The following is a 16,586-nucleotide window of genomic DNA, read 5'->3' as shown; positions in this document are numbered from 1 at the left end:
GAGATTCACAGACTCAGAAAGAACAAAAGCAAGAGGTCTGGGAAACCCAAATCCGAGGCCTCACTTATGGGTGCACTTCTGTTTGGGCCCATGGCTGTGGCTGGTTAGGTTGGGAAGGGAAACCTGTGCCTTTCAGATCGGCATCTCCCGCAGCTACAGGAGACCCCTCAGAAGGTGCAGAGCCCACCGTGGAACATGGGACCACCAGTCTTCTCCCTGGAGTTGGCCAGGGGTGCCATCTCTGAGCCCCTTAGCCCAGTCACTGCCATCCACAGAAAAGGGGGCTTGGCCGCAGCAGCCTCTGGACTCCAGCAGGTTCCTCATCCCACTGGGCTAAAAGGAGCTTAAATATTCCAGTGCCACCTCGTATACAAATTTATACTGTTCCTGAGAGGAGGAGAGGAGAGAGGCAAAGAGGGAGAAGAGGAGATGAGAGAGATGGAAAGCAAAGGGAAAATGCATTTAGTTTAGAGATACAGATTTGGGAGAAATCTTTGTTTACATCCACACTGAAAGTCAGCTCAGAATGACTCATATCTGGAAATCCTTCAAAGTTCTGCTTGATGCCTACTTCTTCCCTAGCTTTCTCTAATGCCCAGCTGGGATCATTCCCTTCCTTTTTTACTGTTTGGTACAACGGTGCTTCTCAGGCTGTAATGTGCATATGAAGCACCCAGAAATCTTTTAAAACTGCAGATTTTGATTCAGTAAATCTGGAACGGGGCTCAAGATTCTGTATTTCCAACAAGCTCACAGGTGATGCTGCTGTTGCTAGTCTCTGGGCCCCACTTTGAATAAGACCTCACTTTGAGGAGCCCCACACTTTGAGCAGGTGTAAAGACTATATTAAAGTTCCTTGTGTACGGTCTGTCTCCACCGTTGTACCAAGTCTTACCATCTGGGGCTCTGCCTGCCCACTCGCTTTACTGTCCTTTTCTCCACAGTGCCCTAGTTCAATGCTTTATACTGTAAAGATTAGCATAAATGAATTACAATGGCATTGAACCGAACTGAAAACATAATTCACACTCTACTAATCCAGAATCCCTTCCTTTCAGCCTGAATTAGTGACACTTTCTTAAGGAATGGGCAGAAGGTAAAACAAAGTAGCTGTATCAGGATTAGTATTTGGATTGCCCTGCAGGGAAGAGAAGTTGGAGGGGTTGGAAGGGGAGGAACAGGGCTGACAACAGTGTGTGCAAAGGGCATAGACTGCAGGTACTCAGTAAGCACCCTGCTGTCGAGTCTTTTTACTGTTTGACGTCACTTTTGTCAGGTCGAGGGAATGGCAGTCAGCCCCTGGCTGTTGGAGAACAGTTCTCGGGACACTCACCAGGGTCTCCACCATGTTGGATTTGTTGTTGCGCAATGTTTTCACGATGTGGAACACGTCGATGATGTTTTGCTGTTGGATCATCTCACACACGCTGCAGATGGCACAGAAGGTTCCGCTGCGGCCTCCCCCATTTCTAAGCACAGAGCAAAGATGTGAGCCACATTCTTGAGTGGCCCCCAGGCACCTGAGGACCCTAAAGCCACATCAGCAGTAGTGGGGGAGTGGCTGCCCTTGCAAATGCACGGTGAGGCAATGGTGGAAGCCTCAACCTGAGCCATGAGTTATGGTTTGAGTCTCATCAGTGCCATGACCCTGCTTTGACCTTGGACAAGTCCCTTCCACTGTGTGGGCCCCAAATTCCCCATTCACATAACGAAGGGGTCGGACAAGATGGCCTTTGATGTTTCCTCAGTTCTAGGAGCACATTATAGACACTCATGGCACACTGACCCAATCCCCAGGGCAAGACGGTATTGTGTCTTTGTACATGTGGTACCTGCATTCTTGTCCAAAAGGACACTCTGGGTCCACCTACACATCCGATGAAGACAATGGAAGATTCCAAGTGATTTCTCTACTAGTTCTTCCCATCCTCCACTAAGGCCAGCAAGACTCCCTTAGCCTTGGGCTAGTCAGCCCAGGCCAGGGGGCGGGAGCTGCGGTGGGCCTGAGAGCCTGTACCCTGGAATGTCAGGTCTCTACTTGTACACCCTGGTTTAAGCAAGACCCTACGGATCCTGAGTATAGGACAGGGGGCTCTTGGCAGGGCCATCTCTCTGTTACCCCGTCTTTCTGAAGCTCCATAAGTCATCTTCATGGAAACACCCCTCAAACTCTTTACAGAAAGTCCCTTTAGGAATCTGCCTGATTTGGAACTCCTGGGCTTGTTGCCAAGAGCAATTAATGATTTCATGTAATGGTCTGTGTCTAAAGAACATCTGGACGGAAACTAAGGCACTCAGTCAGTCTCCCAGATGTTTTATTTATAGGGCGCCCAACGACCAGATGTTTCAGGTACTGACAGTGCCCTCCATTCACTGGCTGAGCCTGCATTTCAGTGTCTGTCATGGCATCTGTGGCCCTCAAGGGTGCCAAGGTCCCTGTTGGTAGAAGGACCCCCCTGTGCTTTTCTTTGGTACAAACTGCTGGTTGCCTTGGCTAGGGGAGACATGGATAAAAAGGTAAACAAATAAATACGTGAGACACAGTATGAAAGGACCTCCAGGAAGGAGGGTTCAGTATTTTCTGAAGCAAGAACAGCAGAGTCCAAGAGGAAGAGGTGAGTGGACACAGGCATCTCAGGGCCTGGTGCAGTGAGACCCTGAAGGGATGGGTGTGGCTCTGAGCAACCGGTGGGTGGGGCCACCTGACTGTATAGGAGGGAATTGGAGGGAGCAGGGGTTAGTTAGCAGGGAACCAGCTGCCAGTGTCTGGGATGTGGGAAGAGCCAGCTTGGATTGGCCGAGTCATCCATCAACCTGACAAGGAACATCACACAGCATCTTCCCGGACTTCAGTCTGAGATTCCTGTCCTTTGGGAAGGGGGTTTGCTACAGGTGGTGGCCCTTAAGTTCTGAGTGTGCATGCATGTGGGTGTGTGTTTAACCTCCTGTAAGCTCTCTGACTTTCCTGACATGTGTGTGCACCACCTATTTAGAAGAGGGAGAACAATCAGCTAGTTTTGGAAAGGCTGAACTCAGTTGTGTGGTCAGTCAGATGTCGTTAACGCCTCCACTAGCTTCAGAAATATTGATTCTTAAAAAGAGATCTTGGTTCAAATTTCCTTAAACACAACATTTTTTAAAGAGGGAGGCCCTCTCAATCACTTCTCCCCAAATCATTTAAGTTCTAAGGAGCAAAGTGAATGGTCATGAATCAAATACTCACCCACAGCTGTTATGCAGACTTGTTATGGGTCCGAGATCTTTGTAGAATCCTTCTCTCTGCTCATTTTATGCTGCTATGGCAGACTGTGTGACACCGGCTCTTTTATGTAACTACAGTTGCAACATTTGCATATTTGCTACCATGACATTGTTGATCTCTATGTTGGCAGATAAATCTTGTCTGTTTTCTAACTATTTCATACCAAAGCACTATAGGGTCCAAAATGATCTAATTCAACATACACAATGGACAGATGAGGAAACTGAGGCTCACAAAATTAATTGATTTTCCTGATGTTGCACAGCTTGTCAGCCACAGTCCTCTAAGGGTCCTGACCTCCACCTAGTATAATGACATCAGGGGCCATTTGACTGGGCTATGCCCAGTCAAAGGTAGGAGGTAAAGGCTCTATCTCAGCCAGTAACGGAGGTATAAGCACAGCTGGGTCTTGGGCCCACTGTGCACCTGGGAAAGAGTCCCCAGGGCCTTTTGAATCTGCCTCTGTGCCCCTCAGTGCAGTGCCTTCTCTCACGCTCTCGATGTCCCTGTGTTCCCACTAAGCCGATAGGAACAGATGCCCCAGGAGGCAGACACAGCAGACAAGTCTTTGGGTTTACTCAGGGCAGTGTGGGTTAGTGGAGGCACGTTAGCATGGAGCTCAGAGAAGGTAGATTGTAGCTCCTCGCTTAGCTGCCTGAGTCCTCACCCCATCTGTGCCTCAGTTTTCTCACTGCAAAATGAGAGCATCAACCTCACAGATGAAATGAGGTGATCTATTTAGAACGGGTGGCTTAAATTAAGCTGACTTAATCAATGCCTTCTCTTTTCTTCTTCAGGAAATAATAGAAGAGTTTCTGGTCAGTGGGACCTGCTTTGTCCTGAGCTTTCTTGTGACATCATGCCTCCTGTTGGAGAGGGGCTCGCCTCCCTATCGGGAGCATTGGAGAGTGGCCTGCTCCAGAGCCCCCCACTCCCCTGCCCATGTTTGTGAAAAGGCCACCAGGTTTTGCATCAATCATATGTCATAAAACAATAGTTCAGGACCACAAACTGGCAACCTCAGTCCATTAAAGGGTCATAATTCCTTTGAATATACTGCCATTGGCTTCAAGGGATGTTGTGATGTGGTATAGCCGGGCAAGCCTAGGGGCTGGTGTAGGTGGCCAGCAGCATCCTCAGGGATGCTCTATCACCCATCACCCCCACAGTACTCACAGGCAGTGGACCACAGTGCGCCCCTCCCTCCCGTCGTACTGCTCCTGCCACTTCTCCAGCCGTCGAACCACTTTGAGCAGAGAGCGCTTGGAGGGGGGCGTGTCCCGGTAGGCAGGCCAGCCGATGTACTGGAGGTGCTGGACTATACGATACCCATCCTGTGGCTGGGAACAGAGAGGCTGCTAGGGCTGTTCTGCTGGGAATGCTTGGGGATGCAAGCCTTCCAGACACCCGAGGGGCTGTAGCATTACAGTGGAAGACAGACTCAATGGGTCAAAGCCATGTCCTTTGGAGAGAGTCTCAGACTATCCCCATACCTACCTCTGTACCCTTGTGTGCGCTGATTCTACTGCCATGACTGCCCCGAACCCCCTCTGTATCTGGAAAACTCCTACTCAGTCTTCAAAACCCAGTTTGTTTTCTTTAGAAAAAAGTTTTCTTTTATTTATGTATTTATGGGGAATGGAGTTGTCCCTTTTTTTAGGAAAGCCTTCCCTAACACTATTGGGTGGAGTTCTTCTCTCCCTGAGGCTCATATGCCAGAACATATTTCACCTCCCCCATTAGATAGTGAACTCAGAGGGGAGGGGCTGAGTTCTGTTCACCCTGGGCCCCCAGTAAAGACCAAATTCACATTATTTACCCACCATTTCATAGATTAGTACTCTGCCCCCTCCCACCCAATACTCTGCCACTCAGCCAGTGAGCACCCTCATGGAAGCAACTAGTTATCTGTCAACTCGGTGTTGGCAGGGCCTAGCCTAAAGCTTACAGCATCCAATCAAAATCTTCAACAGCTCATGCCAAAACAGGGTGATGCAGTGGGGAAGCACTAATGCCCAAGAAGTTTGGTCTACATGGCAGCAAACGTGTCAGGAAACAGGCAGATGGCAGGTGTATGTTGCTCCCTGCATCTCTGTGTGTTGGAGTCATTTGCTGGCTCTGGAGCTGGAATCAGCAAAGGCACTGCTTCCCCAAGGAAGAGATTATCAGGAAAGCATAACACAAGCTCTCGGCTGGCTGGGCGGATCCTCCAGCAGCCTCCCCCACCTGTTTTGGGAAGGAGGGCACAGTGAGCAAAGAAAGGCACCATATACTTACCCGAGCCATGTTACAGATGCGGAATATTCTGTGGATGATGTCCTCATCGATGTCTGCAGAGACAAACTCCACCTGGATGGGCCCGTAGCACCCAGAGGTCTTCTCAGGCCAGTACTGCATGCAGAGCTGGGACAAGGAAAGAGGTCACAGAAGCAAGCCAAGGACAAGGGGTGGGGGGGATGTCAGTCTCATTTATCACTGAGCTTTTCTGATCGCTGGCAGGACACATTGGCTAGAGGGTAATGTAGGAATTTAGACTTAGTTTCTCTTTTGGGGAGCAGCCACCCACTGTTTAGGTGTTGAAATGTGAAGGCTCTGAGCGCAGAAACACTGGGCTTAAAAATCATTGCTATGCTAACTTCAAATTATTTGTTAGTCTTGCTGGACCTCAGTTTTCTCATCTGTAAAATGGGGAGAATATCTACCTTGAAATGTTGCTGATTAGACCGAACACTCTGACGGAAGGGCAAGTACAATCTAGTTTTCTTTTCACCACAGGAATTATGGCAAACTTTTGCCTATTCCAGGAAAACCTTCACAGTGCTCATTTACGATCAGATCATGAGTAGCTTTTAAAAAATATGTGCTTTGACATCAGTCCTGGGTCCAAATCCAGGCTCTGCTGCTTACTTGAGGTGTGGCCTCAGTTTTCTCATATATAAAGTGGGGATAATTACACTTTGCAACAGAAGATAAGTCACATGGTGTTGAGAGGTCTTGCCTGTCATCTTTCCTATTTCTCTGGCACTGGGAATTAGAACCTACAGCTGAGAGCAAACGGTGGTGGTTGCCCTTCAGTCTAAGATAGTGGTTCTCAGCCAGAGGCTGTTTTATCCTCCCAGGGGACATCTGCCAATGTCTGGAGACATTTTTGATTGTCACACTTGGGGTTTGCTATGGGTGTCTAGTGAGTAGAGGCCAGGATGTGGCTATACTTCCTATAGTGCACAGGAAAGGTCTCTCTACCCTTCCCCTGCTTCCCCCGCTGAGTTATCTGGCCCAAAATATCAGCAGTGCAGAGACTGAGAATCCCTGCTCTAAGATCATAATTTGTTCTTTAGATTTATGGGTGTCATCAAGAAGGAGAGAGGGATGTTTCATTCCCCTGCTATCTGTTGAGCCGCTAGATAACTTTAGTTGTAAAAGAATATTGAGGTAGGTGGAGGGGGTGTGGCTGCACAGAATGGCGAGGCATGATCCCTCAAATTCCTGGTTCTCAAGGGGATAGAGATAGACCCTGCTCAGGCTTACAGGTTTCAGAGCTAAGATGAGGTCTGCAGGCTTGCTGGGGAGGCCATCTGTTAGAAAAACCCTCCCTTTGGGGATTTCCCAGAAGATGTAGCTGAGACTCACAAAACCTCACCAAGGCTTCTGAGAGCAGATTGGGATTGGATTTCTCAGCAGTGGGATCTGCCACGGTCTACACCAAACTCGCAGACAAGGAACTAGATCAACAGAGGTGACCCATGGAATGTGGTGCCTCCTCTCACAGCCACCACAGAGGCAGGGTTTTCACGAAGGAGATGATTGCTCTCTCTGTTGTTATGGAGAACAACTAACTCACCCTGGGAAGTCACATGCAAAAAGTCTTTTATTCTCTCCTTCCTCCAGAACTAGAATTAGAAAGAAAGAGCAGGGAGGAGGGAGGATGTAGGAGAGGGAAAAATTGCATCTCCCACCTTCCTACTGCGGATATCCAAAATTCCCTTTGCAGCAGTTGTTGGCATACTATAGTCCAAAGGCCAAATTTGGCCAGCCACCTGTTTTTGTAAATAAAGTTTTATTGAAACACAGCCACATTTATGTATTTATGTATTATCTATGATTGCTTTCATGCTATAGCTGCAGAGTAGCTGCAACAGAGACCGTATAGTCTGTGAAGCCTAAAATATTTCCTTTCTGCCCCTTACAGAAAAAATTTGCAAACCCCTGCTCTATAGGGTTGGTCTAAGGATAAAGGAGATAATTCATGTAAATAAAGCCCTTCACACAGTGCCAGGCACAGAATAAAAACTCACTAAATTCCAGTTATTTGTACAATTATTGAATGCATTGGTGCTCCACAAAAATAATAATGATAATAGGTAACATATATAAATTTGAGAGATTCTTCTTACACCCCTCTCAAATAGCAAAGATGTGCAGGTTATGTTTTGTAATGCAATGGTGCCTTGCTTTCCCCGTGTCTCCATCGGGGGTTAATGAAGCATACTGAGGCAGAAGATGTGAGAGTGTGTGTGGGGGGAGGAGGTGCTGGTCACAGGGGACTCTATGGCTGGACAGTCATCTGCTGAGCTGTGCAATAATGCCAAATCCACAATTTGAACTTCATTTCTCTTTGCCATTGGCTTTTCCACCTTGCAACCTTCACAGTAATGAGGGACTGGTACAGATAAGTCAGTGGCTGGCCAGAGAAATCGGAATTAAACAGAACTGCCCATTTAAGAAAAAAATAATTGCCTTTATCACCCGCATTGAATTTAGCCTTGGCAGAGTTTGGCTGTGATCTTGACATGAGGTGCATGGATCCGAGGCATCAGGCAAAGTCTATTACCTACTGTTTTTTCAGTCTGAAGAGAATGTGGAATGATTTGTCTCTTTTAATAAGGTTTCCAGACCAATTTCTCAAGCTAATAGTTTTACTATGCCTCAAACAAGACTCCTATATTTTGGGACACTTCTCTGCATTTGATTTTCTAGGTCATGCTCCCATAATGCCCAGAGGGCTGGGGAAGATTGTGGGGCCCTTCTGATAATCCTAAATCGGCGTCATCCTTTCACTCGGGTTCCCTAATTTGTGAGACCACATCGGCAGCAGTGCCGGTGACATTCAGCCGGGTGATGTGTGGACAGATGTGGTGTGCGAGCTGCCAAGGACCATCAGGGTCTCCTCACAGTGCAGGATGTTGCTTATAATCTAGCCACGGGGAACGTGACGGGGACGGGGAAGCCAAGTGTTCTGTTTCCTGTGACACTTTGTGGCTTGGGAATGATTCTCTTTAACATGAAACATCCTCTGTGGTTTAGCTCCAGACTGTCCAGGTGTCCCAGTGCTGTGGTTCTACCTGAGTGGGTGCTGCCATTTCAGCCTATGTATGTAGTGCAGCAAAAGATGAGGAAATGCAGTGGGGTCCTTGCATGGGGTGCCCTGGGTTCAAATCCCAGCTCTTTTACTTTCTAGCAAGATGACTTGGCTCAGTCTTTTAGTTTCTCCAGGTTGTTATGGGTGGCTGTGAATTTTAATGTCTACTTAGCACAGGATGTGTATCTAGTACTCAATACACATGAACTAAAATTTTTTATTAGGCAGTGTGCGGAAGGGTTACTCAAAACAAGATGGATAGTGGGAATTTTTTCTTATTTTCTCACTTAGTAGTCTTTATAAAAATTTCTCTTTAGGATAATACCCAAAGGACTGCCCTTGTTGTGAAAATTCCTGGTCAGCCAGCTTGGGGTAGCCATGGAGATGAGAAGCATCCTGGATATGGAAAAACTGTTTTGCATATCAAAGGAGAGAGACCTGTAGGTTGCTCTTAAGAAGGACCCAGAAGATAAAAAGGAAGGTTGGGAGGGTGGAGGAAACAGTGAAGGGTAGAAGGCAACTCAATGTGTCATGTAACACTGCTCTTCACCTCCAAAATATCCCCTAAATTTGTAATAGCATGTAGAATGCTCAGTGTGCATGGCTTTTTTGTGGAAGCCAAAGAGGAACTGAGCTTTGCTCCATGACTAGCACGGAAATGGAACAGAGACCACATTATGTGAATGAAGGAGCTGGACCACGGCCATGGAAGAATCTGGAGTTTACAGAGCTCTGGGGGAGGGAAGCCTTATGGTTTCTTAAGGCCCTAGAAACAGGAGTTCAAGGCAGCCCACTTGGTTCTCTAAGACCATGGGGACCTAGCTGACCTTGAGGCCATGCATATACTCAATTGGTGTTTTCTTCCTTAGATGGGAAACTTTTGAGGTTGGATGTCTCCAAGAATAGATTCAAATTCTTCAGCCAAGAGGCTGGACCAACTCACTTTTCCCACCTCATATTCTAGTAAGTACCGCCTCCTATCCTTTCTTTCCCAGTGGTCTGAGGAGGGTGGTGTTGCTTGAAGGGTGGGCATCACCACTGCAGATGCACACAGGTAGTGGTGATGACCACCGGGAGGGGACGCAAGTCCAGTTGGTGCTGATGACTTAGAAATGGTCATTCCACTCCCAGCAAAGCAGAGGGGCTTTTGCTATTTACTGTCAGAACAAGTTAAACCAAGCAAAAGTCATGACGCCTGTGTGGACAGCCCCGGAACAGCTGCCATACATTATTCCACCTAGTGATCTTCATAGCTGCTCAGGCCGTGAAAAGATGTCCTTTGGGGGTGCGAGTTCACGCGTGAAATATAACAAGTGCAGAGGTAGCTTCACTCATTAAACATCTTTTTCTTGCTGATGGAATCAGAAAGCTTGTTAGTCGCTGGAATAAAAATGCTCTGATGAGTTGAATGAAAACTAGCATATGGGCCTATTTTTGAAATAGAGAATTTTAAAGCACATTTCAGTGCACCTTAGTTATGCCTTTTGTTAATTAAAAAAATACTTTGATAAAATGGAAAGGCCAAGTAATATATTTTCAGAAATGAAGCACTCTGCTTATCAAAGTCCTTGTGATCCACAGGGAAGAAAATCAATCCCAGGCCACTTAAAGGTGAAATGAATTAGTACTTTTAAGAGAGAAATATAAAAGTACTATATTTGTACTTTTTATAAAAGTACTTTGATGATAAAATTTCCTTAAACAGATTTTAAAAATTTCTTTAAAAACAGACTATAAAATTTCTTTAAACAAGAAAGACATAATTGGCTTTGACAATGTGGCTGGTTAAGGTGGACAGACTGTGGGTGCAGGAGGGAATTGGAAGCAAGGGACAGAGAGAGAAAGACACATGGACAGTAATCAAAGCACATTCGCATATCTGTCCTCAATTCATCCTTTCAATAGCCCCACGAAGTGAGAAGGCACTCTCCATGCCGGGGGTGGAAACTTACTCTTATAGCAGCTGCATCAGAGTTTGCTTCCAGGAAGGAAGGGTGGGAGTTTAGGAGAATATCTACAGAGGAGTCTTGGTGAAGGCAAGGCTCAGGGCAGGTTTTTGAAAAAAGTACTAGGAGACAGCTGAATTTTGCAGCTTAAGAAAGAAACAACTTTCGGGGAGTTGGTGGAAGACCTGAGAAGGGAGGAGCGGGAGAGGAGGTAGACAGGGGAAGAAAATGGTTCAGAAGATACGCTGCCGCTGGCCAGGGTGAGGAGGCTAGGTGGGTTTTAAGAACAAGTATGTGTGATGTTAAACCTTAGGTCATGAGCATTGCTGGGATATGACCCCACATTGCCCCCACTAAGCCTCAGCTGAGACTTGGCAGTGAACACGACAACAGGACCCCCTTGGAATTTCTAGGAATCGTGGGGTGGACATTGGGTTTTTCCCACAGTATAGGGAGTAGGGCACAGAACTAATTTTATTTAAATCTTCAAAGATGGAGTGAAGATTCCTGACATCTGGGATATACTCATCTCGCAGAGGACAACACTGAGACGTGGAGAAGCTAAGAAACTGGCTCAAGGCAACACAGAAAGTAAGTGGCAAGGCTGGAACTTGGACTCCAGCCTCTTGATCCCAGACTTGTCCTTTGATTGTTACCCCCACAATTCCAGTGGGGGTAGAGACAGAGACATAGCCTCTGGTAAAGTCAGACTTGAAGCTGGCCAAGATGCAGAGTTGGGCATTCTGTGCATTTTGATAGCATGTTGGGCTGGGTTATCACAAGCCGAGATAAAAATGGGGATATCAATGCTTGCTATTTGCTCTGCAGGCACAGTGACCAGAAAAGACATCTCTGAAATAGCACCCTGCTTTCCTCCTGGGAAGACGAAGAGCCTGTCTCTCTCACTTCCATGGGAATATTTCACAGCCTCCCTTCCACCCTCACCTTCTCACCTGGCCTTACATCACCTGATCTCTCAGGCTTTTCACACAGGAGCCTCAGCTTTTGTATAAGATGTGGGCTGTTGTTTGTTTAAATATAAGGAAACATTCCTGCCTGCTCCATACACCCAGATGTCAGCAGATGCCAGTGATTATCAGGCACTGGGCCTTGGAAATCCTCTTGTTAAATGATGGCAAAAATCTTCACCATCTCCAGCAGTAGGCCCTGGGCCCCAGTCAGTGATAGGGTGTGTGACCTAGGAGAAATTCCTTTCCTGCTTGGGTCTCAGGTTCCTGATCTGCAAAATGAAATCGGCTGTTTCCAAAGTGGGGCCTCTAAAGTTAGCAGGAAAAGCCAATGAGCTATCTCCGATGTCTTTGAAAGCCAACGGGGGATCCTGCTGTTGTGCTGGAGTGGAGGACACCACATCTCTGGCTTTGTGTACAATTAAAGCATCACATATGACCTGCGGATCAGAAGCTCATTGAGACAGCTATGTTAGTGAGGAAGTACAAGTAAATTAACTCATTATTAATTAGCAAATAGTTTTGGAAATAAAAGCTTTAAAAATAGTGGATCCATGGGGGGAAGACATGGGAAATATTGAAAAGTGTTTGGAGGACACTTGGATTATAAAATCTCTAAGATGTAAGCAAAGTAAAGGGTGCTTCCTAGAATTAGGGGCAAGTAAAATGATGGTAAACTCAGGGGATACTCAGGTATAGTCAATATAGTAAATCAACAGAACATTCTAGTGATGGTGAAGCACTAGCACTTTTACACGGAGGCAACGAAGGTGAGGCTGGGTCTCACTGACTCCAAAACCTGACTCCAGGCTGATGGGGTGGTCAGCTCCTGCTGGATTCCTCCTTGGCTATCCACAGAACTTGAGGACAATGTGACATGCCTCCCAGACACTGTCTCCTACATCCCTTCTGCTTTGTAGTCAGCTTCGTCCTGCCATGGGAGGGTCTTACTGAGATGATTCTAGCTGAAGACAATTTTATCTGTCTGGTGCTAAAGAGAGCCTGGGAAGGGGATATCACTTCCTTAGAATGCCTGCTCCATGGAGACAGGGAGGTTTGGTGCTTCCTCTGTCCTCTGTCATGTCTGTGCCCAGCACGTGGTAAGTTCCCAGTAAGTCTATGATGATGAATGAATGATTGGATGAGACCCAGAAAGCACGCTCCTTGACCTTTAAAAGACCTCCCCCTGGTTGGCAAGACTTCCTAAGTTGGTCAAGTAGACCTTTACCTCCTCTGTGGCTCTCCACTTCCTGCTCCCTCATGGCTCTGACTTTGGCCTCTGACCGAGACATGGATTTCTACAGCTCAGACCACTTTCCATTCCCACATCCAATGCTGATTCTGGCTTTTCCCATAATTTCAGTCTCACATCCTGTTCTGGTTCTGATCTCTATTACCTTGAGTCCTAAATTTCTGGTTTTAGTTTTACTGCCACAGGTTCCTGTGGCTGCTGTAACAAATTACCAAAATGTTAGTGGCTGAAAACAGCACAGATTTATTATCCTATAGTTCTGGAGGTCAGAATTCTGAAATGCATCTTAAGGGATTAAGATCAAGATGTCAGCAGAGCTGCATTCCTTTCTGCAGACTTTAGGAGGGAATCCATTCCTTGCCTCTTCTATTGAATGTGGTTGAAAAGGTTTTTTCTGATGGGTTTGAGGAGCACAATGTCATTTCCTGGATGTTGTGGTCCTAAGATTTGCCCCACTAACCTGACAATAGGACTTTGGAGTTCTAAAGAGCTAGAAAAATCTCTAAGGTCAAATGCAAAAGTTTGAGAGTCTTTATCTTGAACTCCCATTGATTATAATTATCTTTGAGCAGCAGCCACTGCAGAGAATGGAAGAATATTTATGGCTGGGGATGGCTGATTGAATAAAGTAGTATAGGATTCTGAGCAGAGGCAGTCAGATTTGGCTAACAGTGCAAGAAAATAAAGCACCCTGGAAGCCCACTTCCTCTCCTCGTCCTTATTTTGCTGCAACTTACAGGTAGCCCTGTCCTGCCTCCACATGAACCCTTATGGTCCCTATTCAAAGCACAGGATGTGGCATTGGTCCTCTCAGGAGCAGCCTAACGATGGTCAGGAGCTATTGCTGACCCGCCCTTGTTGCTGGGCTGGCCCCAGCTGTGGCTGCCTTGGCAGAGTATACTGGGAGACAAATGCAGATGCCACTTCAAAGAACCACCTCTCCAGGTGCTGAGGGCGACTTTTCTGATGCTTGCGCTGTGTCATTGTTTATTTTTGCAAGGCACCCAGCTGCTGTGGTGATGATATTTATATCAATAAGTGCTCTATTCATCTGCCGATTCCAGGGGATGCTCGCCAGCTGCATATGGCAGCCAACCTCAGGGTACTTCTGAGCCTGATGTTTTTGCATTTAGAGAATTGATTCTCAAAGGCTGTACCAACATCTGGGGCTGAAAGATCCTTCCCTCTCCCAGGACCCACCCTGAAAGGGGGAGCTATAGCCAATGACCTTGGCCTTTGCTTCTTTATAGGTCCCCAAGTGAGATTCTTTAAAACTCCCCTCTGTGTCTGAGCTCTGGTTTTGCATAAAAAGATGTTGGAAAAGAGAGGAGCAAACAGGGTTTCATAGGTCCTACTTCACTCCTGGACTCCTCCTGGAGCTGAGTTCACTGTTTTGCTTTTTCAGGCAAAGGAATAGAGTGATGATGCCTTCTGACTCCGAGACTCTGCAGGAAACTCTCTGTTTTATGGGAATTTATTTATTTTCATAGTTATCTGTTTCCAACCTTCCATTGTTCAGGCCCAAAACCTTGGAGTTTTCCTTGATTCCTCTTTTTCTCTCACACTCCATATTCCATGTGTCAGGATATATCCAGAATCTACGCCTTTGCTGCTACCCTGGTCCAAGCCATCATCACCTGCCATTTGCATAATCATGGCAGCTTCTTCTATGTTCTCTCTGTTTCCACTCCCAGCACCACCCTTTCCCCATCCTGCACCAAAAATCTATTCTCAACACAGCAGCTATGCTTTTTTTTTTTAAAAAAAAGTCAAATTATGTCACTCCTCTGCTTAAAACCTTCAGTGGCTCCCCATTTCTCTCAGTGAAACCCAAAGTTCTTCCTATGACCTCCAAGACCCTCCTTGACCCGGCCCTGGTACATCTCCAACTTCAGCTTCTGCTGCTCTCCCACACCAACCTGCTCCTGCCCCAATGGCCTCTGTGCTGTTCCTCCAACATCCCAGGTACATGCTCACGATAGGGCCCTGGTGCAGGTGTTCCCTCTGTTGGAGACACTCTTCCCTGAGGGAGTCACATGGCTCGCTCCCTCTCCTGCTTCAAGTCTGAGTTCAAATGTCCTCCTCTCAATAGGGCCTGCCTTGACCACCCTGTTACACCTGCAGCCTGTGCCCCAAAGCCAGCCTTCTGATTGTCATTACCATGCCCGCTTATTTGTCTTTTTCCCAACACATGTCATCTTCTAACATATAATGTAATACATTACAGAGTGCTTGTTGGTTATTGTTTGTCTCCACCTTTAGAATAGAAGTTGCATGAGAGATGGGAATTTTGGTGCTTTGCTTTGTCTGTGTTGTTCACTGATGCATTCCAAATACCTAGAATAGCGTCCAGCAAATAGCAGCTGCTCAACAAATATGGGTTGCATGAAGGAATGGAATCTCTCCTGAATGTCTCTCACAGGCACATCCCAAGTTGCACTCACTTTCATCCCCTGCTAACCCGCCCTCTTCCTGCCTCCCCTGACCTCCCTGCCTCTCGAATCCATCCCTATGCCCAACTGCCCAGAGTGGACATATCTATCATGTGACACGTGGCTGCCATCATCCATGACTGTTTCTTCTCATTTGCCTCTGCATCCAGCTGCTCTCTAAACCTTGTGGATTTCAACTCTGGAAATGTTTTCACGCCCAACTGCAATTCTCTTACCTCCTGGCCACGTTCTCAGTTCAGATCATCACCTTTATTTTCTGCATATTTGCAAAGTTCTCCTCCCCAACCTCCTGGTTTCCACGTTTTCTTCCTCACTGGTCCCCATGCTTGGCTTTCTAACAGGAACTCTGGCTCTGTCACACCACTGTGAAGCCCGCCAATATGTCTCCTCCCTGTACAGCAAAGATTTTCTAACTGTGCTCCTAGGAACTCCAGAAATTCCACAAAGGTACCCAGAGTGACTGACTCTCCAGGGGCACGGGGAGGAGATGAAGGAGCCATGTTGGGGGGAGCCTCAGACCCCCACCTTCAGCTTTTGATCATGGATCATGCCTGTTTCATAGATTAGGCTTGCGTGAAAGCTTTTATTCATAGAAAGGATTCTGCTGCTTACAAAGTAAAAGTCTGATGTGCACCACGCCACAGGGCAAGGTCCAAGCTCCTCGGCCTGGCACAGGGAGCCCTCTGCAAGCTGGGTCCCACTGTGTTTCCCAGCCTCATCCTGCCCTTCTCCTCCTGACATGCCCAAGCCCCCACGGGAACAGAAGTTGTTCTGCAAACAAGCCTACATACATTTACCAACCCCCCGCCGGCCTTTGCTCCCGCTGTTCCCTCTGCCTGGAATGTCTTTTCCTAGCCAGTTCATCCCCGATATACCCAAATCTCCTCTGACTTCTTCAAGGCCAAAGTCACCTTCTTTTTGAAGTCTTCCCTCACCCTCTGGGCAGAATTAATCGCTCCCTACTCCTGGCCAACACAGCACTTCCCTCTGACCTCTATTATAGCACTGCCACACGAGGTCCAGACAATTTGCTCATCTGTCTCTGTAGCAAGACTGTGAGCTCCTAGAGGGCTGAAACTACAACTCAGATCCATTAAAATTTTTTTTATTCCTACCCAAGGCCTGCACAAGGCCAGCCCTGACATGCGATTGCATGGAGTTACTCTGAGTTTTCTTCAAGGCAGTTACAGGACAGCTATTCAAAAATCTGAAAGGCCATTCTCACCTCCTCTGCTCCAGAATGGCTGCCCTCCCATAGGAGCATGGTCTCAAGACACATGTGTGGTGGGCACATGATGCTTGGGGCTGCCAGACCTAGAGGGGCTAAGGCATGAAGCCCACCAGGA

At 47.1% G+C, this 16,586-nt stretch overlaps 1 protein-coding gene across 1 annotated transcript in view; it reads right to left on the bottom strand.

Moving 5' to 3' along the window:
* Nucleotides 1-242: 242 nt before the first annotated feature.
* PTPRT (protein tyrosine phosphatase, receptor type, T) overlaps nt 243-16,586 on the bottom strand; it is a gene marked incomplete at its 5' end in the record, with an annotated part of 369,542 nt that continues 353,198 nt past the window's right edge. Inside the window, 4 exons of the mRNA XM_008571855.1 lie at nt 243-387; nt 1,334-1,469; nt 4,439-4,602; nt 5,540-5,665. Of these exons, the coding sequence (XP_008570077.1) occupies nt 334-387; nt 1,334-1,469; nt 4,439-4,602; nt 5,540-5,665 (480 nt within the window). The remainder of the gene's footprint in view (nt 388-1,333; nt 1,470-4,438; nt 4,603-5,539; nt 5,666-16,586) is intronic.

Source organism: Galeopterus variegatus, unplaced genomic scaffold (assembly GCF_000696425.1).
Source record: "Galeopterus variegatus unplaced genomic scaffold, G_variegatus-3.0.2 Scaffold730, whole genome shotgun sequence".
Classification (NCBI taxonomy): Eukaryota; Metazoa; Chordata; class Mammalia; order Dermoptera; family Cynocephalidae; genus Galeopterus; species Galeopterus variegatus.
Note: the sequence above shows the minus strand (reverse complement) of the source record. Positions and strands in the feature narration are given on the sequence as shown.